Source organism: Amphibalanus amphitrite, unplaced genomic scaffold (genome assembly GCF_019059575.1).
Source record: "Amphibalanus amphitrite isolate SeventyFive unplaced genomic scaffold, NRLGWU_Aamphi_draft 000010F_arrow, whole genome shotgun sequence".
In the NCBI taxonomy this organism is placed as follows: Eukaryota; Metazoa; Arthropoda; class Thecostraca; order Balanomorpha; family Balanidae; genus Amphibalanus; species Amphibalanus amphitrite.
In genome coordinates this window covers 58232-83230 of record NW_024881506.1, presented here as the reverse complement: position 1 = coordinate 83230, position 24999 = coordinate 58232, and the positions used below count along the sequence as shown (strand labels likewise).

At 48.0% G+C, this 24999-nt stretch overlaps 1 protein-coding gene across 26 annotated transcripts in view; it reads left to right on the top strand.

Annotated features, from left to right (window-relative positions):
- The window catches only part of LOC122380761 (cell surface glycoprotein 1-like), an 85643-nt gene extending 60994 nt beyond the window's left edge, over positions 1 to 24649 (top strand). For 5 of the 26 annotated variants that reach the window (XM_043364205.1, XM_043364196.1, XM_043364251.1 and 2 more), the window contains 7 exons: positions 307 to 1018; positions 1699 to 1791; positions 3597 to 3642; positions 4581 to 4622; positions 11610 to 11718; positions 12029 to 12121; positions 23784 to 24649. In XM_043364205.1, the coding sequence (XP_043220140.1) occupies positions 307 to 1018; positions 1699 to 1791; positions 3597 to 3642; positions 4581 to 4622; positions 11610 to 11718; positions 12029 to 12121; positions 23784 to 23969 (1281 nt within the window). In that variant the 3' untranslated portion in view covers positions 23970 to 24649. The remainder of the gene's footprint in view (positions 1 to 306; positions 1019 to 1698; positions 1792 to 3596; positions 3643 to 4580; positions 4623 to 11609; positions 11719 to 12028; positions 12122 to 23783) is intronic. The other 21 variants (XM_043364306.1, XM_043364258.1, XM_043364324.1 and 18 more) reach the window with 7 other exon arrangements.
- The last annotated feature ends 350 nt before the right edge of the window (positions 24650 to 24999 follow it).

The window sequence follows — 24999 nt, the reverse complement described above, 5'->3', positions numbered from 1 at the left end:
TGGAGCACATTGTGGAGCGTCAGTAAAACACACACTGTACTAAAAGTATTCGTAGTGAAGACTTGAAACTTGGTGGATGTATGCTACATAGGTGTGACCTTAAGTGGCCGAAGTTTGGTGATGATCTGAATAAAACTTCTGAAGTTATTCGAAATTTGGTGATGACCGTTTTTTTGTGTCACCCTGTACTTTTGGTGATTTTCATTGTCTGCGCTTCATGAAGTTCCTGTGATGTTTTTTCCCCAGTTCGTTGGTATGGTACTCTGAGTGACCTGCTGACGGCCAGCGGCGTCTGCTCGTTTACAGAGCTCGGCAGCGGCCGACTCGTCTTCGGGCCTCACCAACGGACCCCTGACGAACGGTCACTCGGCGGAGAGCGGCCGCCGGGCCGGCTCGCCCCCTCCTGAGACCGTGCAGGAGGAGCCCGAGGAGGAGCCGGAGCCGGAGCCGGTCAAACAGGCGTCCCAGGAGCCGCCGGCCAGGGAACCCACTCCTGAGCCGGTCAAGGAGCCAACTCCTGAGCCAGTGAAGGAACCCACCCCTGAGCCAATCAAGGAGCCAACTCCTGAGCCAGTGAAGGAGCCGACCCCTGAGCCAGTGAAGGAGCCCACTCCTGAGCCAGTGAAGGAGCCCACTCCTGAGCCAGTGAAGGAGCCGACCCCTGAGCCAGCCAGGGAACCGACTCCTGAGCCAGTGAAGGAGCCGACTCCCGAGCCCGAACCAATCAAGGAACCTACTCCTGAGCCTGAGCCAGTCAAGGAACCCACTCCTGAGCCTGAACCTGTAAAAGAGCCTACTCCTGAGCCTGAGCCTGTCAAAGAGCCCACTCCTGAGCCTGAGCCTGTCAAAGAGCCTACTCCTGAGCCTGAGCCTGTCAAAAAGCCCACTCCTGAGCCGGTGGAAGAAGCAACTCCTGAAGCAGAGGAGGGCCCCGAGCCTGTCATCGAAGAGCCGGATGACGTCATTGAAATCCCCGTCGACAGGCAGACGGAAGCGGAGCCGGAGCCGGTTGAGGAAGGTGAGATATCTTAGATAGGGACTTTGAACAAAGCATGATTGTAAAAAAAAAATTGTAGACTGAACCGTGGACAGATATAACAAACATACGAGACGGTAAAATTTATACTAAACTGATAAAGATCAGTTTGTCAATTTTGCTTATTCGTATAAGCTTAAAACATTCTTTTTAATCGAATGACTTACTTTGGAAAGAGTGATCCTAGACATTCCAATGAAATAGGTAACTGTCTAGAAATATGCATTTCTGGCCAATTTTATATTACTAAAGGCACTAGCAGTTACGCAGATTTGCTGGCATGCTTACTTAGGCGCTCATATCCTATGCATTTGTAGTGAGGTAAATTTTTTAGGACGAGTTTGTGCCGCATCAGTATACCCACGATGTGAGCTTCTCAGAGCCATTGAGAAATCAAAAGAGTGTGTACAGTCTGTTAATTGCTTTTATCCGATCCTTAGATAACTCACAATGTCGATGTACAGAATGGAAAGCCTGAAGTTTGTGTAGACTGTATGTAGCAGAACCCCCTCGGAACTGTTCGTTATGTATTCCCGTTGTAGTTGCGTAGCTGTTGCGACATTGGCTGCTCGCCGTACCGTCACATGAGCCATCTAAACGGGCGGCTGTGCACCTGCGACGGACCAATGCCTCGCGTTCACCTGGCACCCTGTTCTGGGCAGCGCCGGCGCCGCCACCGCTAAAATTCAAAAGCTGTGGAATACCAGGGTGTGAGTGCCTGCTCGATTTAGATGAGCTCAACATAAACACATCAGGTATTGTCTGCGTCACGTTCTTAGCACACCTAACATCGCACTACTCCCCAGTAGTTTCCTAGACATATCGCCCCCGATTGCCTCGATGGATGCCGAGTGACGGAAATAATTGATAATTTAGTTTTATAGTGCCCAACCTGTAGCTTTCCACTCATGACGAATTTCTAGTTATGTAACCGTTGCTTGACGATTCTTTTGATAAAATCGTTTCGCTCTTGGTAATGTCGGCTAAACGAGAAACTTATATTGCTTTTACGCATCATAATAGCGTGCCTCAAGCTTACAAGACAAAATGATCCCTTTTACCTATACCTCAAATTAAATTATGCTACATAACCCAACTGTGGTTGCTTTTATCAGCGATGCGTACAGAATCTGTCATCATTACTTGATTTCGGTTTTCTTTTTACAAGCACTATGTAACCACTATTAGGTAGTCATTGGCGGTCTATGCCAATGCTTCGTTGCACGAGTAAGTGCTATCGGCATACACCCAGATCCACTGACATCCACGCATAATATACGTAGTGACAATTCTGTATGGTACATACAATAAACAAATCTTTTAGCGGCATATTTCATAACCCAATACATATTTGGTTGCCTGCTCTTTCCATATTCTCGCTCCCTTCCTGCCCTTGTCATAGTGTGACCATAGCTAAAGGCGTTCTGAAGGACCTCGGGCAGTCAATACATCAACTCAACTACCTCAAGACGAATCTGATAACAAGCACAGCTACACACTGATTAAGGCATTTTCTGAGATATCCCACCCTAGACAGGAAGTGTTTAGTTTACCTTTCGACTACATAAAATGGCTTTCCAGTTTTCCACTCATTACATAAATATGTGTAACTTGGTTATGGGCTTATGGCGTTCAACAAAGTCTGCAATTGCACCACTAATGCCAGACACAACACTGGTCTCATACAGTACTGTCAATTTCAAACCTTAATTTTCATTAGCACCAGCTTGAAGTTCCACCCAGCGCTAGTGGTAAAAACTCATTTGCAATTGCTTGTTCCTTATAACCAACAGTTCCCGTGTTATTTGAAATTTTCCTTTTGTTAAATGAGTATGATACTTCTTGAGGCTTTGCTGTCATTTGATTCAATTCTAGGCAATTTTGATAACGTAATCAAAAGGTATATCAGCTATGAAGGTATAGGTATTTCAGCTGTCAGCTATAAACTTGTCCGTATATAATTACACCTTAGAGTGCTGAGCATCAACACATTGCACAAATCTGCCATCGCTGTGATTTTGTACTGCATGCAACCAGTGTGTTTTTATTAGCCACCCATAACATAGAGGATGGTAGCATAGCGCATTCAAAGAATTAGCTTCTCTTAGCAAGAGCAGCCCTATTATCGTCAATCCTTTTCACGGTCTTCAGTGTCATAGACAATGCTTTACAATTTAATAATTTACCATCATGCTACAATTTTGCCACTAATATTACCGATAAGTATTTCATGTCCGTTCAAGCATATTGTTTACTAGTATTAAATATTATGAATAATCTTTAGTTATGCTCTTTTGTTAGGTGTACTGCAACTTCTTCAGAGCTCTATCTTCTTTCTTATCAGTAAATTTCAACCCAGATTCATCCCGAAACAAGCTAACTTAAGTCACAGCCGTTACATCATGCCCAGCGCCTCTACTGAATGTAGCTACTTACGTGGCAATTTCTTCATAGAGCCCAAACCGCAGCATGTATGTAATGTAGCGCCATGTAAACAGTTGACATCATCCTTCACTGTCTATTCGGCGGCGAATTTGAGTGACATCCGGTAACCTTTCAGAGTCGGCCGGTGACGGGGCTCCCGCCGGTGACGACCAGGCGGACTGGTGAGTGAAGACGCATCAGCACGTCACGTGACGCTGCTGAGGGCTGAGGAATTGAGCTTATCATGTGACGTTTCTGTTCAGTGTTCATTTCTTGCTAACCCTTTTCTTAAACCAAACACATTGTTTTAGCTAAATCTTACTGATATCGTAATCATTCAGATTAATGTAAATTGAACTTCAGCTAAACTCAGACACATAAATCTACAGAATAGATATCGTCCCCCAAGCTCCGCACAGTTGTTGCCTCAAAAAAAAAAAAAAAAACGACCTGGCGCCGCACGCCAGCAGTGCCGCTTCGCGCGTACTGCGGCACAGCCTACCTCTCCAGGCATAGCTCAGTGGTGCCATCTATCCGCCGGGCGAGCAGCTACCGTCTACCGCGGGCTGACTGAGATAATCCGGGGAAACGCACCCGGCGTCCTATAAGATACACATCTTAAATTAATTTATTGTAACAACACTAAAACTATGGCCCGTGTGATTGCCTTTACTGTGACTGGGTGAGTGTACTTGAGCCCTTATAGAATGTGGATGGCCCACGGCTGTGCCATGCCTGAAGCTCTTTGTAACAAGTTACAACCAGACATCCATTTTCCGAGTTGAACACTGAACAGTGAACATTCCTAGAGTTGTATGTGCTTGCATACAATCTTTCTAAGCAGTATGTGCGGTCTAGAATAGAGAGATCGCGCTACAGGCATGGCATGGTTCCTCTCAACACGTTCTGACGCTGTGCCAAGAATTGATCGCTACTTCCGCTTCATCATTTTCTCTATTTGTTATCTTCTTTTCAGCATCTATCTTCTCAATCTTGACTCATAAAATGTGCTTTATTTATTCGCCATAGAATGACTATCATTTTTATATGTTTTGTGTTTGGTGATAACATTTGTTTCAATATGCATTTTTGACGTTCTTGCATTTTCGTGTCCACTAAGGTCGGGCATTCCACTCGCCGGCTCTGCTGCCGGCGAGGTCAGGTAAGAATTGTGCTGGTGACGTACCATGCACTAATCTAGTTATGCTAACAATAGACTGGTGCGCCCTGGGACGCTATCCGCGAAGTCCAATAGCGGCTAATACTCGGCAATTAGCAGATGACTGCGATAGTGGTTAGTGTACTCCCCACCCTGCTGGGAACGACTGTTTAACAGATAACATGAATACAACACCATGATATGGTGGTGGATCTGACGATTTTTTTTCGACCAGCGTTTTTGTTACGGCTAAAATAAATGTCAAATTCATCTAATAATTTTCAAGTCAAGATAAGAATTTCACTTCCCCAATGATACCTTGCAAGATAGCTCCACTGCAAATGCGATTTCTTCCTAGAACTATTGTGCAATTGTTGAATGTCAAAGCAGTTTTCTTAAAATACAAGACTTATGTTCCACATCTCATGCATTATGTAAATGCCCCTGATGACATGCATCTTGGAAATGTTAAAAACACCCAGCAGCAGACACCCAGCACCCAGACACCCAGCAGGGCGTGGGTTTAGCGGCATTAAGCAATTAATATTTGGAATCATTAAGGCATTGGAGCATTTGTGTGTGCTGCTAGTTATGAAGATGTCCTCAGATTGCTGTTCAAAACAGAAAACTACCTCCCTCGTCATCCATGTCCATTGAATGGCCTCCTTGGTGCAAGCTAGTTCAGGAACAAGAATAGTGCCGTTATTTAACCCTTGCCAGCCCGAAGGTTTATTCGAGCGCGACCTGCTGCAAGAATATAGGGTTTAGTCCCGCCTAATTAAAGAGCATGACGGTGACAGCAGCCTGCCTTATACTTCATTTTCATTAGCTGCATTGAAGTCCTTTAACGGTCAAACGCTGATCAACTTTGCCTTGTACTAGCATGCGAAATGCGAATACAGAGAAGCTCTCCTTACTGGTAATTTTGAAATGCTAAAGTCATCATCATGCCCTATTCAATGCTGGTCGCATGACAGTGGGTCACATGTTTCTTCAATGAAGCTGGTCATCAAACTAGCTAAATTGCATGCGCTTTCGTGGCGAACAAAATTTGCAAAAACAAAGTTTTAGCTCAATTAAAATTCACTGATAGAGCTAAGTTAAAATAAACTGATGAAGAAGGTTTACTACAATTTTTACCATCCCCAAAAAGAAACCACTGTCATTAAGTATTTTAAATCGAAGGACATGCATTTGTTATTTTACATGGAAGCATTCAAAAGCATAGTGATGCAAGGCTTCAAATTATCTCATGCAAAAATATGTTTGCGACCGGTGTAACAGTCAAATTGATTCATGTACTTGACTTTATTTGCAATTATACCTTACTGAGACGGAGAACATAAATGAATCAATCAGGGCTTGATGCTAACAGTTCCGTCACAAACAATTGTCTGGCCAGGCAGGTGAAATTAGAAGCATTGAACTTATACAGAAAACCCAGCGCATAACATAGGTGCGTAATAGTGCAACGACTGCGCAATTTCACGCATGAAGAACACAAGCAATCTGGAGAGCGGTGCAGGTCAGCTCGAATCAAGAGCAGTGCAAAACATCGCCGAGCGGAGCGGCGAAGGCGCGGACGGCCGGCCGGCTCGCGCCCCACCATCGATTCCATCGGGACAGTCGGCGCCGGCCGGCCGGCGAGCGGCCGCTGCCACTGGCTGCACTGGCTCGGCGACGGCCGTCGGGCGCGCAGCTACGCTCGTGGACCAGCCGCCGGGACCGACGGAGAGGGATAGCAGCGGTCTGCCAGACCGATAGAGAGAGTGGTCGGTATCGGCCTGCTTCCGCCAGTCGCAGACCCACTGAGGACCGGGCCCGGACCCATTGAGGAGGCAGAGCCGAGACGAACCCTCGGTCGGACCGGAGCGCGGACCGGCGTGCTCGTGACGGTGGCCCAGCTGCAGCTGTCGGCTGGGAGCCAGGGCTGCTGACGCCAGCTGTCAGCCAGCTGCTGACGCTGCTGAGTGACCGACTTTGGACTGCACCGGGACCGGATGACCACCAGAATGGCCGCAGCGGCACCCCCGGTCGTCCCGCGCTGGTAAGCCTGTCGGAAGGGAGGCCGCTCCCCACTGGTGAGCAAGGTCGGTCGGGGGTCGCTCCATGCCGGTGCAGTGAGTACCACGCCTGTCGGCAAAAAAAGGTTCCACGCCTGTAAGTACCCTGTAAATACGATGTCTTTTTTTTCGTGAATGACGTGTGAATGAAGGTATGCGAGGGAGAGGCGCTAAGCTAAGTTTTTGTGCCGATCCTAGACTTGTGCCTACCAAAATATCTGTGATAATGAATAATAAAATCGAGAAAACAAACAAAACAACCCATTGGATTGAACCCATGTTGTATCGGCTATTGCTGTTGAGTCTTGTCGGCGGAATCCCTACCCGCTTGTGAGAAGATTCAAGGAGATCGCCGTATATCGCTTATAAATGCCGCCGGGGTAATGGTGCTCCGCTAGTGAGACCTAAAGAGTGGCCCTGTCCCGTTGTTCTTGTACAGCTAATACCGTATGGTAATTATTAATTGTATTAAATGTTGGCTAATGAGTCCCATCGACTCGGTGAAATCGTCGCCACTTGCAGGCCGACTGGTGGAGGGAGTTGGTCTATCTATTGCCGGTGCGACCGTCTGGGGTAGTGGAACCACCCAGTCGAGCAGTCGTCGATAGCCATTCATCATTGGAAGTGGGCGGCATGCTTCAATTCACTTCAGTGGCGGCCCTAATTGCGCTTAATTTAGGCCGACCGGCTTAATTGATGAGTACCTCGTTATGTATGAAGAGGTACTTAGGAACACTGCACATTAAAGGCATTGGATGCCGCTTATGCATTTGATGCTGGCATATTTCTTGAACCGTTCATTTACGTTGTCTTTGAATAGGCACGCATTCACCAAAAATGACTGAGTTATTTTAGAACTCAGGTTTATGATAAAATCCAACAATCAAAGTTTCCTTTCCATTTCTGGCTGTTTGAGGGTCTTTATTTTTTTAAACATTAATTCATATAAGATACGCGCATTCGTTCGTACCATAATTGAAATGCTAACTAGTCTAAATGAAGAAAGATAGTTTTGAATGATACATCGGGAAGTTAAAGTAAAGCCTGCGGTTTTGTGTCAGCTGGATTGTCATGTTTATATTTTTAGCAGTATGCGAGCATTGTAAGTAGTCGTAAATAATCAGTAAGGTACATAAATGACGGGTCGGTTCCGTCTCCAGACTTCATCAGTGAATGCCTTGTTTTCTTATCATTTTTTATTGCATTAAACTGTACGAGAAAGTCAAGATTTCCTCGAATATAGCCATTGCATTAATTGTGTATGTAGTGAGCTCCAAAGTTATTCTAAGAAATGATAATTAAAACAGTGAGTTGACTTTTGTCCTTTATCTTTATATATTTCACTCAACAGATCGGCCGATATAGCCGGCAAAATTTCGTGGAATCACAAATGGTTCTCACTCATTTATTACAAATGAACGACTCTTTACGAGAGCACGTGACATGGGGTCTCGGGTTGCGTCTTATTTCTTCAGTTGAACACTAAAACCATTTTTACGGACACTCGCCTAATCAAAGTTCTTTTATGACATCATCAAACGAATGATGCATGCGTGGCTGACAGAGTTTACCAATGACATCTCCTTTCTTGTTGCTATCGACGTGATGTCTGTGTTAGCGGCTGATTGCTGCGCCCTGTAAAACAATTTCACAACTTGAGACCGAAACACGATGTATGCGACCTTTGCTTATAGCTATATAGTTCAGGCACGCGGTTCCATTTTCGAGTGATGTGGGCTGCATACACGAAACGATCGCGTAATCGTAGACAATTAGCGAATTAATAGCGACATTAACTGAATAGCCGAGGGAATTCTCGTAATTCATGGAAACCATACATGCATAGGTAGAATCGCAAATCATGATGTAATACCTGGCCAAGCTTGTTAAACTCGTAAAGTCTAAAATCGCCACATCAAAAGACAGGTAACATTCCTACAGATAAAAAGCAAACAAAAGAAGGCAAACTATTCGAAAGCCTGTTCAGGTTTCCGTCTGTGTGCGTCTTTTGTCTACGTCATGTGACGTCTGTCCTTTGAAAAAGCATTTGATATAAAATACACCTTCATAAACCGAGTGATCCAACAGTAAACTAATCATGGTCAAACGGCCCCCAAATGTTCCCGTGTCTGATCAGTCTCTCGGTAAAGGGGGTGGATGCTAGTTATTCGTATAACCGGCTATGTAAGTACTACAGTTAACCCTGAATCAATCTATTTTACAATGAACAGTGAACTCCGAATGCCAAGCCGAATTAAGCCCGATCCTCAGCCGAATTTGGCCGGCCGTTTGTTGCTAGCACTCGACAAACAGCTGAGCTGATCGACCCGGCTCAGTCGATGCACAGTATCGAAACCGGCAAACACCCGCTGCCAGCTGCCCAGAGCTTGGTGCCTGCCGTCCAACGTTCACAACTCGCCGACCAGTGTCCACTGTCCACTCTCCACCGTCCACCGTCCACCGTCCACCGTCCATCGCCCGCTGCCAGCTGCCCAGAGCCTGCCGTCCACTGTCCACTCTCCACCGCTCACTGCCGCCGTCACCTCACATTGCCCCAAAAGACGGTAAATAACTTTTGAAAATACCTGTCTCCAATTTTAGTGTTTTCTGGACCAAAATTTTGCCAGGAATCCGATGGTTTGGTCCCCGAGATCCGAAAAATTTCCATTTTGGAGATAGGGTAGACAGGTGAAACTTGGTATACCTAATCTTTTATTCAAACTGGATCTTTCGACCTCAACTGCGTTTTCAGGTCAGGTCAGGTTACTGACGTATGACGTCATAAATAAACCTCTGCGAGGTCCTCAGATGTTGCAACTTTGCAACGCCCTCAGTGCCAGAGGAACTTTCACAGGAAGATGAAAGTTACAGGACGTAGTATCCTTCTGAGGTCTCACAACTTGCTTATCTCGGATTTAACCTAAATGTCACAAGATGTCAGGTCGGTCACTGACCTCACCATTATAAGTCAATGGGGGAAATATTGAAACTGTTATTTTGGCGCCGGAAATGATCTAAAACTATCCCAAGCACATGAAATTGTGGTTTCATGATCGGACCTTACAAAGAGTGCATGAAACCACGATTTCATGTGCTTGGGACAGTTTTTAGACAATTTCCGGCGCCAAAATAACAGTTTTCATATTTCCCTCCATTGACTTATTATGGTGAGGTCACGTGACCGAACTGACCTCATGTGACATTTGGGAAAAATCTTAGATATACAATTTGTGAGACCTCTAAAGGATACTACGTCCTGTACGTTTCATCTTCCTGTGAAAGTTCCTCTGGCACTGAGGGCGTTGCAAAGTTGCAACTTCTGAGGACCGTGCAGAGGTTCATTTATGACGTCATAGGTCAGTGACCTGACCTGACCTGAAAACGCAGTTGGTGTCAAAAGATCCAGCTTGAATAAAATATTAGGTATGCTGTTTTCCCTCAGCGTGTTTTGAGCTATCGCGAAAAACCCCTATGAGGCGGCATCCGCCCCACCCCTTCTCGGCCGACGAGGGTTAATGTACTAATTCATGTACATGTATGAGCAGATATAGTATCATCTCAGCTAAAATATATCACTAATTCATGTTCGATACATTCTAGTGTTAGTATAAATATTCACTCATTATATTTTCAATTTATTTGACTTTTGTGCATGACGAATATTTACTTTTCAAAAAATAGGTGCTATCTCCAAAATGGAAATTTTTCAGATTTCAGGGACCACACCATCGGATTCCTCGCAAAATTTTGGTTCAGAAAACACTAAAATTGGAGATAGGTATTTTCAAAAGTTATTTACCGTCTGTTGGAGCAATGTGACCTGCGACCAAAAGAACGCTTGCTCACTCTTTCGTACGCGAGTATCATCTCACACGCAGTCCTTGTCTGCAACATCTGTACAGGTCTAGTCTGCGAATCTCATGCACAGCTCAGGTACACTACGTGGGGCTCGTGTCGTGGGGGTCTCGTGCAGGAGTATCATTCAGACCCTGTCGGACCGCATTGAGGCAGGTGGTGCAGGGCTGCTGGTGAACGCGAACGGAAACATTCCGCCGGCCTAATCACTAGGCCCGATAGCAGCCCGGGAGCGCTGAATGTTTTATCAGGCCGGGTTGTAACTACCGCCGGCTGGGCAGTGGTTAGCAGGGAGGCAGGCGGGAGAGAAAACGGTGGGGTTAGAGGGTGATGGACAGCAGGCGTCTTGGGGTTGGGAGTTATATTGGATGGAATGATCGCGGGACTGGACCCTGGAGGCCAGTACGATGGGAACGGATCGCGTAGTGAAGCTTAGGAGCTGATTGGTTTAGAGCGTTAGACTTTCACACGGCCAGAGTACACACGGGGTCGCATAGACACCGTGTGCATTTTGCGAAACAAGATGGAGGCTGGAAAGCATTCCACTCATAAACAGCTACACAGGTCTCTGCTCAATTTAACAAAAAAAAGCCTTTCATAAAGCATACCTACTTTTGATGCATTCCATAAAACAGGATATTATGTGAATATGTAATTTATCCCAAAGTCTTTAAGTAAACGTATGTACATAATAAATACCTAAGTAAATGTACCTAAGGCCCTAAAATTCATTTCTTCATCACTCTATTTTTTATCATTCCCTCCTAGTTTACTATTTGTGCTAACTAGTCCTCAACGGCCTGAGCCCTGAAGACGGGTTCATCTTTCAACAAAACAGTAGCGCATCAATTGGACAACTAGGCCGTTTGGAGCTGCCTCTGTACGCTCATGTTCCTGAACGGATGTCATCACACGTCTCTGCACGTGCTATCATTCTTCCATGATTGCACTCCTTTCCTTCCGCTGTTTCGTATCCCTTTCAGCATCCCTGTTTTGCTACTTTTCTCTCTCTCCCTCTTTCCATCTCCCTCCTCTCCCCGATAGTGACATTTCCCCTGTCCCCGTGTTCCAGCATCGTCGTGGACCAGGTCGAGACAGCAGACGAGCCAGCCGTCCCCGTGGACGAAGACGCCAGGAGTGAGGCCAGTGAGGGCAGCCGTGCCAAACTCTCTCAGATGAAGGTGAGGCTGTCGTCTGTACTCAAACTAAGGACTGAATCAGAAAGGAAGGCTGCAGTCTTGCTTGTGTGGTTTCCCGCTGTCTGTATTCTGTACATTGACGTGCATTCTGCTTGTGGCAGCCGCAGTTGTATCGCTGACGATCTGCTGAGGACGGTTCATTCGGACAGACAATGACCGGTCTGGGCGCCGTTGTGACTGTACCTTGTCGGAGCAGCTGGAGGACCGGCTGGCTGCGAGTCTGACCCAGCGCTGACCTCGCGCTGACCTCCTGCTGACCCCGGGGCGCCCCCCGTTGACCTTGACCCCGCAGAGCGAGGCGGCGCAGCGCATTGATGACCTCGAGCGGCTGATCGGAGAACACCAGGAGATTGTTGAGGAGTTGAAGCGAACAGAGAGCAGTCAGGTAGAGACCGGAGCGCGCGCGGACGGATTTGGTGTCGCACTCCCCCCCCCCTCCCGCTCTTCGGCAGCTGTGACACGGCGTTGCACTAGTGCTGAGTGTAGTCACTAGTCGCCACGTAGAGAGGCACACACACACTGTCTCACCGAAATGTCATCGCGAACGTGTGTGCTGCAAACGTTGGTGCTGGGATTGCATGTTTTTATGGCAAACGATCTGTGTTTTTTGCCTAGTTGTTTGTCTTGACATAATCACCCTCCAAATCATCATAACTGGCACCCTGGGGCCTGGAGTATGAAGTGACTCGATGAAAGAACTTTGACTTGTTGCAGAATGCAGCATTGCTGACGACATCTGACGATAAATCCAATGGAAGAAAGAATATAATTGTATATCATGCATTGTACAAACTGAAATAAGTGGCGTAGCATAGATGCGTCATTCTAAGTTTGAAATATGTGCCACTGAAAAGATATGTTCCGTCTAAATTCGCTTCCTCGAGGGCAGAACAAAATTTGCCCCGCTTGTATCGTTTATTTTCATGTTCAAAGTAGTGGAATTCTCGTTTGAGTGTCTAGTTAACCCGCGCCCCAGTGGCGGTCTCAGCCAACTTCGCCCTAGTGGGGGGGGGGGGGAATATGTTACCACCCCCTCTAACTAAAAAACTAAGAGGGCTAAAGAGACGCGGTAAAAAGCAGTAAATAACTCTCAATGCGTACGTTTGAAAGTATTTAGGTCATTTTCATCTTAGAGTAATATTGAGGTCACTGGAGGTCATCAAAGGTCAAAATTTGCCAAATGTCATTATATTTCTCAGAAAACATGCATTTATCTCAGGAACTATGATAGCTAGAAAAACGCATGGAAAAGCAATCGATAGCTTTTGAACTCTTCTTTTGATAAGGTCATCATCAAAATTGACCTCAGGTCTAGCCTCCAGAGGGCAAAAACTAAAAAATAGCTGTTTTTACGAAATGTGTTTTTCGACAATAACTTTTGACTAAAAAAAAAGCCACAAAAAGGTCATATATCATTCGATGCGTCTCAACAAGACAAACACAATGAGGCCATCCCCAGCGTCCTATCTCTTTCCAATCGAGATTTATTGGCAAAAAATCTATTTGTAGCCTCAAATGACCTCGGATGACCTTTCTAGAGGCTATCAGCAAAAAACACACCTTGGTCGTCACGGGTGGTCCAAATCATTGTGATTCTGAAATATTTGGACTGTTCCTATGCGTACACACGGATCTAGAGGCATTTTCATTTTTCTACATTGCCTTATAATGTCACGCCACTGACCTGACCTTAGGTCACGGATATAAAAAATCCTAGACATACAAATTGTAGGCGTTCATAACCTCATGCAATCCACCAAGTTTGAAACCTTTCTGACAGACACTGCAGGCTGGAAAAGATTGCAAACTTTTTTTTAGGCTTGGTCAGTTAACTTGACCTGGTGACCTGACCTGACATGACCTGGGGTCAAAATTTCACACATTGTCCAAAATTGATGTACAAAAAGCTACCCCAAGCGACGCGGCGCTACGCGCCGCGGTTTTTTATTTACACGCAACAAACGCGACAGGGTGGTAACATATGCCCCCCACTGGGGCGAAGGTTAAGTGAAAAGGATGAAATGTCGATGCAGATCCTATATGATGGTGGCATTTCTATGATCATTTTAGCATCTTCATGTTTATGTTACCTGTGAGAACCTGATCCTTTCGATTTTTTTTCCGGGAGAGAAATTTGGCCTCGTTTGCATTTGCGATGCGTATGGGATTCATTTTCCAATGAAATCTCCAACTGAATCAGTCAATATTAAATAAGACGGATGACATGACATTCCGATGGTGTACAATAAAATAGAGAAAATGGTACCTTATTTATCATTACTATAAACTGTCATGAAGGTTATGTCCATTAGCCGATATCCTCCATTTCCTCATATGAAACATTGTTAAATGAAGCAATAAATGGTTTGATTGGCGAGAGCAATATTAGCGCTACTGGGGGTAACCGCAGGTTGTTTGAAAAGACAAACACTAAAATAGAGAAAATGGTACCTTATTTATCATTACTATAAACTGTCATGAAGGTTATGTCCATTAGCCGATATCCTCCATTTCCTCATATGAAACATTGTTAAATGAAGCAATAAATGGTTTGATTGGCGAGAGCAATATAAGCGCTACTGGGGGTAACCGCAGGTTGTTTGAAAAGACAAACACTATTCGTTAGAACTGTGTTTTTCTATTGAAAAACAACCGGAGCGTAGCGCTACTGGGGGTAACCGCAGGTTGTTTGAAAAGACAAACACTACTACTGGGGGTAACCGCAGGTTGTTTGAAAAGACAAACACTATTCGTTAGAATTGTGTTTTTCTATTGAAAAACAACCGGAGCGTAGCGCTACTGGGGGTAACCGCAGGTTGTTTGAAAAGACAAACACTATTCGTTAGAATTGTGTTTTTCTATTGAAAAACAACCGGAGCGGTCGTTCTCCGGGCTATGTTTTGCAAGTCTGGCAGCGAATTGGGGCAACTTGACCGGGGCCTAAACGAATCGCTCAATCTTGGTAAAAAGTTCAGTGTATGGGCTCCCGGAGGCGATCTAACTGATGGCACCGGTCGCTACTCGCTAAAAAGTCTTTTGCGCGTGGCACGTGCGATTCCATTTTCCCCATGTTAAGTCAATGGGGTTTTGGACACTTTTTGCGCGATCGCCAATAGCGGAAAAACGAGCCAAGAAGGAGGTGGTTTTCTTCCCAGCATTTTATGGCAAACACGTTCAGGTACACGCCCGTGTGCGCCGTATACCCTTCAGAATCTCGTGGCACGTGGCACGTGCGATTCCATTTTCCCCATGTTAAGTCAACGGGAGTTCGGACACTTTTTGCGCGATCGCGAATGGCGGGAAAACGAGCCAAGGAAGAGGTGGTTTTCTTCTCAGCATTTTATGGCAAACACGTTCCGGTACACGCCAGTGTGCGCCGTATACCCGCCAGAATCTCGGAACACCTCTATGCACAAGGTCAAAGTTGGAATTTTGCTGTGTCCCATGTTAAGTCAATGGACGGCGATGCCGAGACTTTGCAGAGACATTTTCATTCGTTCATTGTACAAAATTTTAGAGATAGAATTTGCCCAAACTCTTATAGCTTGTACAGGAAAGAGCGTAGTACATGCTGGTATGCTTCGTTAGGCTGGCAGAAATCGTTTTTTCTAATAAAGTTCGTTGGAAAATGAAAATTTTTTACATGGAAAGTCAATGGGAGCGTCTTTATTCCTCTATAACTTTTATCTTTAGTAAGACATATAAATGAAAAGTTGATATAATATACAACTTCTGATGCTCTTTCCAACAATGTATAGAACGTCACTGCACGATGTGCCGTTTTTAAGAAAAGCTGTAAAAAATCAGGGCTCGACTGTGACTTGAACCCAACCACATTAGACTATACGAACAGGTGACGGCGATACCTCCCGTGTGCGGATGCGACACTGATTATTGCTAAATATTAGCAGTCGGCCGTTGTGGGGGCGCCTTTGCAAAGGTTATATCTCCACAACCGCTTGACCGCTTCACTCGCTGTCTTTTGTGTGGGATAGCTTCTTCCTTTCTTACACGTAGTGTGCTGTTCTCGATGCATATGGGTGACCCCCTAATGCACGTGCCACGAGCAAAACGAAGAAGTGTCAGTTCGGTAGCAAGTGTAATAACTCTGTAGTTATTTTGCCGATTGCGCTGATCCTTGGCATGGATGTAGGCACCCGCCGCGCAATGCATTTCCATGTGTCACGGTTGGGGTGCCGCTGCACGTGCGCACGGGCAGGGTGACGCTTCCAGATCTCGAGAACGGCTGGGGCGATTGTGATCAAACTTGGCACACCGCTAGAGGCTGGTAAGCAAGGTGCCGTGCACAAGTCAGATGGGACCCGTTATGCACGTGCGCACGTGCAGGCTGACGCTTCCAGATCTCAAGAACGGCTGGGCCGACTGTGCTCAAATTTGGCATACCGCTAGAGACTGGTTAGTAGGGTGCCGTGCACAAGTCAGTTAGTATGTATTTTCATGTGCCACGGTTGGGGTGCAGCTGCACGAGCGCACGTGTAGGGGTCGCTTCCAGATCTTGAAATTGACGGGGCCGATCGAGCTCCAATTTGGTACACCGCTAGAAACCGGCGAATAGAGTGCCGTGCACAAGTCAATTGGGGCCCAGGCTGCACGTGCGCACGTGCAGGGTGTCGCTTCCAGATCTCGAAAACGGCCGGGTCGATTGCACTCAAATTTGGCACACCGCTATAGACCGACGAATAGGGTGCCGTGCACGTCAGTCCGTAGCACACCGACTCCGGTCTGCACGTGCAAGGCTCATCCTCTCGTTTGGTGGCGGGCGTTTTTGCTGCGTTTACAAAGGTGCTTGCTCAAACAACCTGCGGTCCCGCGATGCGGAGCCCGGCATCGCAGATGCCGGTAACCGCAGGTTGTTTGAAAAGACAAACACTATTCGTTAGAATTGTGTTTTTCTATTGAAAAACAACCGGAGCGGTCGTTCTCCGGGCTATGTTTTGCAAGTCTGGCAGCGAATTGGGGCAACTTGACCGGGGCCTAAACGAATCGCTCAATCTTGGTAAAAAGTTCAGTGTATGGGCTCCCGGAGGCGATCTAACTGATGGCACCGGTCGCTACTCGCTAAAAAGTCTTTTGCGCGTGGCACGTGCGATTCCATTTTCCCCATGTTAAGTCAATGGGGTTTTGGACACTTTTTGCGCGATCGCCAATAGCGGAAAAACGAGCCAAGAAGGAGGCGGTTTTCTTCCCAGCATTTTATGGCAAACACGTTCAGGTACACGCCCGTGTGCGCCGTATACCCTTCAGAATCTCGTGGCACGTGGCACGTGCGATTCCATTTTCCCCATGTTAAGTCAACGGGAGTTCGGACACTTTTTGCGCGATCGCGAATGGCGGGAAAACGAGCCAAGGAAGAGGTGGTTTTCTTCTCAGCATTTTATGGCAAACACGTTCCGGTACACGCCAGTGTGCGCCGTATACCCGCCAGAATCTCGGAACACCTCTATGCACAAGGTCAAAGTTGGAATTTTGCTGTGTCCCATGTTAAGTCAATGGACGGCGATGCCGAGACTTTGCAGAGACATTTTCATTCGTTCATTGTACAAAATTTTAGAGATAGAATTTGCCCAAACTCTTATAGCTTGTACAGGAAAGAGCGTAGTACATGCTGGTATGCTTCGTTAGGCTGGCAGAAATCGTTTTTTCTAATAAAGTTCGTTGGAAAATGAAAATTTTTTACATGGAAAGTCAATGGGAGCGTCTTTATTCCTCTATAACTTTTATCTTTAGTAAGACATATAAATGAAAAGTTGATATAATATACAACTTCTGATGCTCTTTCCAACAATGTATAGAACGTCACTGCACGATGTGCCGTTTTTAAGAAAAGCTGTAAAAAATCAGGGCTCGACTGTGACTTGAACCCAACCACATTAGACTATACGAACAGGTGACGGCGATACCTCCCGTGTGCGGATGCGACACTGATTATTGCTAAATATTAGCAGTCGGCCGTTGTGGGGGCGCCTTTGCAAAGGTTATATCTCCACAACCGCTTGACCGCTTCACTCGCTGTCTTTTGTGTGGGATAGCTTCTTCCTTTCTTACACGTAGTGTGCTGTTCTCGATGCATATGGGTGACCCCCTAATGCACGTGCCACGAGCAAAACGAAGAAGTGTCAGTTCGGTAGCAAGTGTAATAACTCTGTAGTTATTTTGCCGATTGCGCTGATCCTTGGCATGGATGTAGGCACCCGCCGCGCAATGCATTTCCATGTGTCACGGTTGGGGTGCCGCTGCACGTGCGCACGGGCAGGGTGACGCTTCCAGATCTCGAGAACGGCTGGGGCGATTGTGATCAAACTTGGCACACCGCTAGAGGCTGGTAAGCAAGGTGCCGTGCACAAGTCAGATGGGACCCGTTATGCACGTGCGCACGTGCAGGCTGACGCTTCCAGATCTCAAGAACGGCTGGGCCGACTGTGCTCAAATTTGGCATACCGCTAGAGACTGGTTAGTAGGGTGCCGTGCACAAGTCAGTTAGTATGTATTTTCATGTGCCACGGTTGGGGTGCAGCTGCACGAGCGCACGTGTAGGGGTCGCTTCCAGATCTTGAAATTGACGGGGCCGATCGAGCTCCAATTTGGTACACCGCTAGAAACCGGCGAATAGAGTGCCGTGCACAAGTCAATTGGGGCCCAGGCTGCACGTGCGCACGTGCAGGGTGTCGCTTCCAGATCTCGAAAACGGCCGGGTCGATTGCACTCAAATTTGGCACACCGCTATAGACCGACGAATAGGGTGCCGTGCACGTCAGTCCGTAGCACACCGACTCCGGTCTGCACGTGCAAGGCTCATCCTCTCGTTTGGTGGCGGGCGTTTTTGCTGCGTTTACAAAGGTGCTTGCTCAAACAACCTGCGGTCCCGCGATGCGGAGCCCGGCATCGCAGATGCCGGTAACCGCAGGTTGTTTGAAAAGACAAACACTATTCGTTAGAATTGTGTTTTTCTATTGAAAAACAACCGGAGCGGTCGTTCTCCGGGCTATGTTTTGCAAGTCTGGCAGCGAATTGGGGCAACTTGACCGGGGCCTAAACGAATCGCTCAATCTTGGTAAAAAGTTCAGTGTATGGGCTCCCGGAGGCGATCTAACTGATGGCACCGGTCGCTACTCGCTAAAAAGTCTTTTGCGCGTGGCACGTGCGATTCCATTTTCCCCATGTTAAGTCAATGGGGTTTTGGACACTTTTTGCGCGATCGCCAATAGCGGAAAAACGAGCCAAGAAGGAGGTGGTTTTCTTCCCAGCATTTTATGGCAAACACGTTCAGGTACACGCCCGTGTGCGCCGTATACCCTTCAGAATCTCGTGGCACGTGGCACGTGCGATTCCATTTTCCCCATGTTAAGTCAACGGGAGTTCGGACACTTTTTGCGCGATCGCGAATGGCGGGAAAACGAGCCAAGGAAGAGGTGGTTTTCTTCTCAGCATTTTATGGCAAACACGTTCCGGTACACGCCAGTGTGCGCCGTATACCCGCCAGAATCTCGGAACACCTCTATGCACAAGGTCAAAGTTGGAATTTTGCTGTGTCCCATGTTAAGTCAATGGACGGCGATGCCGAGACTTTGCAGAGACATTTTCATTCGTTCATTGTACAAAATTTTAGAGATAGAATTTGCCCAAACTCTTATAGCTTGTACAGGAAAGAGCGTAGTACATGCTGGTATGCTTCGTTAGGCTGGCAGAAATCGTTTTTTCTAATAAAGTTCGTTGGAAAATGAAAATTTTTTACATGGAAAGTCAATGGGAGCGTCTTTATTCCTCTATAACTTTTATCTTTAGTAAGACATATAAATGAAAAGTTGATATAATATACAACTTCTGATGCTCTTTCCAACAATGTATAGAACGTCACTGCACGATGTGCCGTTTTTAAGAAAAGCTGTAAAAAATCAGGGCTCGACTGTGACTTGAACCCAACCACATTAGACTATGCGAACAGGTGACGGCGATACCTCCCGTGTGCGGATGCGACACTGATTATTGCTAAATATTAGCAGTCGGCCGTTGTGGGGGCGCCTTTGCAAAGGTTATATCTCCACAACCGCTTGACCGCTTCACTCGCTGTCTTTTGTGTGGGATAGCTTCTTCCTTTCTTACACGTAGTGTGCTGTTCTCGATGCATATGGGTGACCCCCTAATGCACGTGCCACGAGCAAAACGAAGAAGTGTCAGTTCGGTAGCAAGTGTAATAACTCTGTAGTTATTTTGCCGATTGCGCTGATCCTTGGCATGGATGTAGGCACCCGCCGCGCAATGCATTTCCATGTGTCACGGTTGGGGTGCCGCTGCACGTGCGCACGGGCAGGGTGACGCTTCCAGATCTCGAGAACGGCTGGGGCGATTGTGATCAAACTTGGCACACCGCTAGAGGCTGGTAAGCAAGGTGCCGTGCACAAGTCAGATGGGACCCGTTATGCACGTGCGCACGTGCAGGCTGACGCTTCCAGATCTCAAGAACGGCTGGGCCGACTGTGCTCAAATTTGGCATACCGCTAGAGACTGGTTAGTAGGGTGCCGTGCACAAGTCAGTTAGTATGTATTTTCATGTGCCACGGTTGGGGTGCAGCTGCACGAGCGCACGTGTAGGGGTCGCTTCCAGATCTTGAAATTGACGGGGCCGATCGAGCTCCAATTTGGTACACCGCTAGAAACCGGCGAATAGAGTGCCGTGCACAAGTCAATTGGGGCCCAGGCTGCACGTGCGCACGTGCAGGGTGTCGCTTCCAGATCTCGAAAACGGCCGGGTCGATTGCACTCAAATTTGGCACACCGCTATAGACCGACGAATAGGGTGCCGTGCACGTCAGTCCGTAGCACACCGACTCCGGTCTGCACGTGCAAGGCTCATCCTCTCGTTTGGTGGCGGGCGTTTTTGCTGCGTTTACAAAGGTGCTTGCTCAAACAACCTGCGGTCCCGCGATGCGGAGCCCGGCATCGCAGATGCCGGTAACCGAAGGTTTGTTGTCAATAGTTAAAACACTATTCTTTAGAATTGTGTTTTTCTATTGAAAAACAAATCTGAGTTCCCTGACAATTTGGCAAAAGCTGCCTGAGATCAGTACAACTTGATGCTCTTGAAAACGGCTGGTCCAAAACTTCTGATTTTTTCAGGATTTCTAGTGGGCCAGGTGATCTACGTTCTGGTATGGGTCTCCCCTCCGCGGACCATCTGGTGCACGTGCCACGTGACTTTAAAAATTCCCGTGTTAAGCCAATGGGGAAAATGAAAAAATGCGTTCCACGGCAGATTGCTCGAAAACGATCCAAACGACCCCCCATTTTCTTACATGCGGATCAACCACCATTCGGTGCACTACCCATGGGTATGTCGCAAAGTGGCCGGAAAAGTCCAGAACCACGTGCCACGTGCCGTTGAAAATGACCCTGCACACCGGAAATTGGGACTTTTGGTCATTTCGGCGCACCCATGATGCATACTATGGCGTGGGTGACCAAACAATGGGTGTCATCCGGTCGGCAACTGTTTAAGGTATCGTCCAGTGGGTCAAAGGGGTAGTTTCAAACTTTTGGGATCCACCATTCTGGGGATTCTTTTTGACAATATACTTACGTTTCTTGGCGCAATGTTCATTCCACCCAGCCGGTCGTCAATGCGTTAGATGACCCAAATGACGATTGACCTGAAGGAAGTTGGGGGCGAGGAACACGCACGTGCCATCCGTTTTTTAATCGGGCGCTTTCATCTAGGAGATTTTTGCAGATACGTCAATGCGTTAGATGACCCAAATGACGATTGACCTGAAGGAAGTTGGGGGCGAGGAACACGCACGTGCCATCCGTTTTTTAATCGGGCGCTTTCATCTAGGAGATTTTTGCAGATATCTTTTTGATTTGTGAAAATGACCAGCCTAGCGGTATGCCAGCCGCTGATAAATTATTATCTTGCTGCGGCCGGGCGCTTATTTGCGGTGTTTGCGTTTGGCGGCTGGCGGGCGACTTTTAGTCGTTTTCGGTTAGCAGTTAGCGTCGGTGCGGTGCGGGCGGTTTTATTTTTTCGGCGTTTCGGCGTTTTTTTCTGTGTGGTTTGCGGCGGTCGGGCGATTTTTTTGCCGTTTGCGTTGGCTTTTCGGGCGTGCGTTTTACACGTTTTGCGGTGTTTACGTTTTGCGGCGGGCGGGCGTTTTGTGTTTTTTGCGGTGTTTGTCTTTGGCGGCGGGCGGGCGGGCGGGCGATGCGGGCGTTTTTTTTTTTTTGCGTCGTTTGCGGTGTTAAATTTGTTTGCGGTTGGCGGCCGCTTTTTCGTTTTTTTGCGGTGCTTTTTTTTTGGCGGCGGGCGGGCGATTTTCAGGCGTTTTCGGTTGGCGGTTAGCGGGCGTGCGATGCGGGCGGTTTTATTGTTTTGCGGCGTTTTTGCGTTTTTTTATTTGCGGTTTGCGGCGGGCGTTTGTTTATTTTTGCGACCTTTGCGTTGGCGTTTCGGGCGTGCGTTTTGCGGTGTTTGCGTTTTGCGGCGGGCGGGCGTTTTTCACAATTCAAAGTTCAAACCTTCGGGCCACAGCGCTCCTCGAAAAGCGCTGCCCTCGAGTATAGATACTTCGCCTACATATCGAGTGAAATGTGTATAACGTCACCCATTTGGTTTGCGCAACAATAATCGCCTGCGAACTTTTCGGTGCCGAGCTGCTGAGTGCGCTGGCGATTTCTAGTCACGTGGCAGTTCTTACCAGAGTTGTCACTTGCCTGACCTGGGAGGACCACCTAACCTAGCAGTTCAGTCGGACCTGCGGTGAGAATGATAACGTTATCAGGCCGTTCACATGCTTTCCAGCTGTGGGTAGGCCATATGCGTGACATCCGAACTTCCCGCGCAGAGTTTTCCCGGTGTCCCGGGCCTTCCCCATCAGTCCAGCCCATTAATCTCCCTTACAGACTGCAAAATGAACAAATAACCGTGATGCATAGGACGCTTCATGTCGCTTCAGTAGACCACGACGCTATAGATGTGTATTCGTATCGCTGTTCGGTGTCGCGCACTGCTGCTTTATTAGACTTTGACGTCAGAGGTGTGTCCTGGTATGCGCTGTGACGTCACCCGCTGGGGATGACGTCAGCAATGTGACCTGCCGGAGTGACCAGCCAGCGTGTCGCCGCCGGGCGCCCCCGGCTGAGAGACGCATGCTAGATGTCTATTAGATGTGTATAATTCGCCTGCGCCACCCAATCTAGTGCTTTGCTGCCTCTGGAAACGGGAGAGATGTTACGCCATTGCATTCAATAGTCAACACACAGCAGCCCGAGATAAATAATCAATTGAATGAGACAACAAAGGTGTGGTCAATTTGAGGAGGGTTGCCTTCAAGCACGCGGAAACGATTCAACATTCCAGTTCATACCAACATTATAGAATGAGCTCCGTCCACGGCTCAAAAGACCCAATAAGATTTAGCTAATCATCATTTGCGTCTGTGCCATCATTAAAAAATTGTCTTCCGAAACCTCACAGCTTTCCAAAATTCCTTTGCCTTCAGAGGAAGGCACCAGGTTTACATCGAAATCCATTCAGCTTTTCGCCCCATTAATGCCAGTCGTTTACAGCCCTGCAACAAGACGCATTACCACTTATTGTCCTTTCACGTTACCTCATCGCACATATCCTTTTCTATATCATCTTTCCCTTTTCCATAACGCGTCTAGACATCCCCGTCTCAATATGTTGTTTGACCAAATCATTTTCCCTTCATCTGACTGCATGGCGTTTGTAAGGTTCCTCGTGACATCGATGAGGACAATTTTCCTAGCGTTCTTCTGACATGCGATCCTCTGACATCCGTCTTTCCGCGCTTCAAATCAGTGGACGTTCGTTCACCAATGAGGTCTACTACGTCTATCCACCTGACATCCCTCTATTCCACCTCATGCTGTTCACTCGCCTGACGTCTGTTGAACACCTAACCGCCGTGCGCTGAGGTCTGCCCAGCTGACGCTCTCCTGATGTACTCCCTGACTCCACCACCCGACCTTTGTCCAGCTGCTGCTCTGCTGACCTCCACCCGCTCCCACAGGGCAGCCTGGCTGAGATGGGCGCCAAGTCGCCGTCGGCTTCCCCCGTGCCGCCCCCGTCGGACGGCGCCGAGGAGGTCATCTCCGACGTGCCAGAGGTGTCGGCAGGAGCCGACGACGGCGCCTCCGACCTCGCCGAGGAGGAGACCACGCCGCGTGCGCAGTCCGAACAGGAGGACGACGAGTGAGCGGCGGTGCGGCGCGCACACACGAGGACTGAGAACTGCCAGGGGCCGGCGCGGCGGCGAGCGGCAGTGGGCGGATACCCCGCAGCTCTGCCCGACCCCCGACCGGCGGGGACAGAGACAGAGGTGGAGGACAGAGGGCAGGGAACGCTCGCAGGTCCGGCTGAGAGAGAGAGAGAGGGTAGGAGGGCTCCATCCAGCCGACCCAATAGAGCTCTCCGAGGACCGACAAGGTCGCTGACGTCCTACGCGGGAGACGGCTCCACGCTCGTCTTCATACTGTATTCCAGACCTCATTTTTCTTCGTTTCCGTCACTTGTTTTCCGAGAGATGTAAAAATGGAGAACGCCGGCGCAGTGCGAGTGGAGCGTAGCGAACCGTAGTGTAATGCGTTAATATTTTCTTTCTTTCTGTTTCTGTATTGGCGGCCTCGAGACCGCTGCCGCGCGGGCTTTTCATCAGTAGCGTGTTGCGTGGATTGTTACACCGACAAAAAGGGCGGGACGCGAACCCGAGGCAGGTGGCCCGGCGACAGTAGCGCCACAGCAGCAGTTTGATGAACTGCCGGCTGCTGCGGTCGCCGCTAGGTGGCCGATGCTCTGTCGACCGGGTCCACCAGCATTGGCGGCGCCTCCTGTATCATCTGCATCATCCACGACATAATATATCATCATCGAGCGCCAGGTGTGCGTTTTACTGAGCAGAGCCGACCGGAACAGAGAGTGTCGTCTGCAGTGAGTTTGAGAGTCACCACATAGGCACAGCGACAATTCAAAGAAGTCACTTTCTTCTCTCCCGTGGTTCCCGTGCTCGTCTGACCGTCAGAACCAGCCCTGTCTGTCCCGCTGTGGCCGACAGTCGCCGCGGCGGCCCGGACAGACGGCGTTAATCGCATCGTTGGACGCCGCCTCCCGGCGCGGATTTCATCGGTGGCTGGAAATGAAATGGCCGACCGCTCGCATAAATTCATAACGAATGTCTGACTGCCCCCGGCCCTACGATCGCCAGCCGAATTCAGATTAGGTTCTTTATG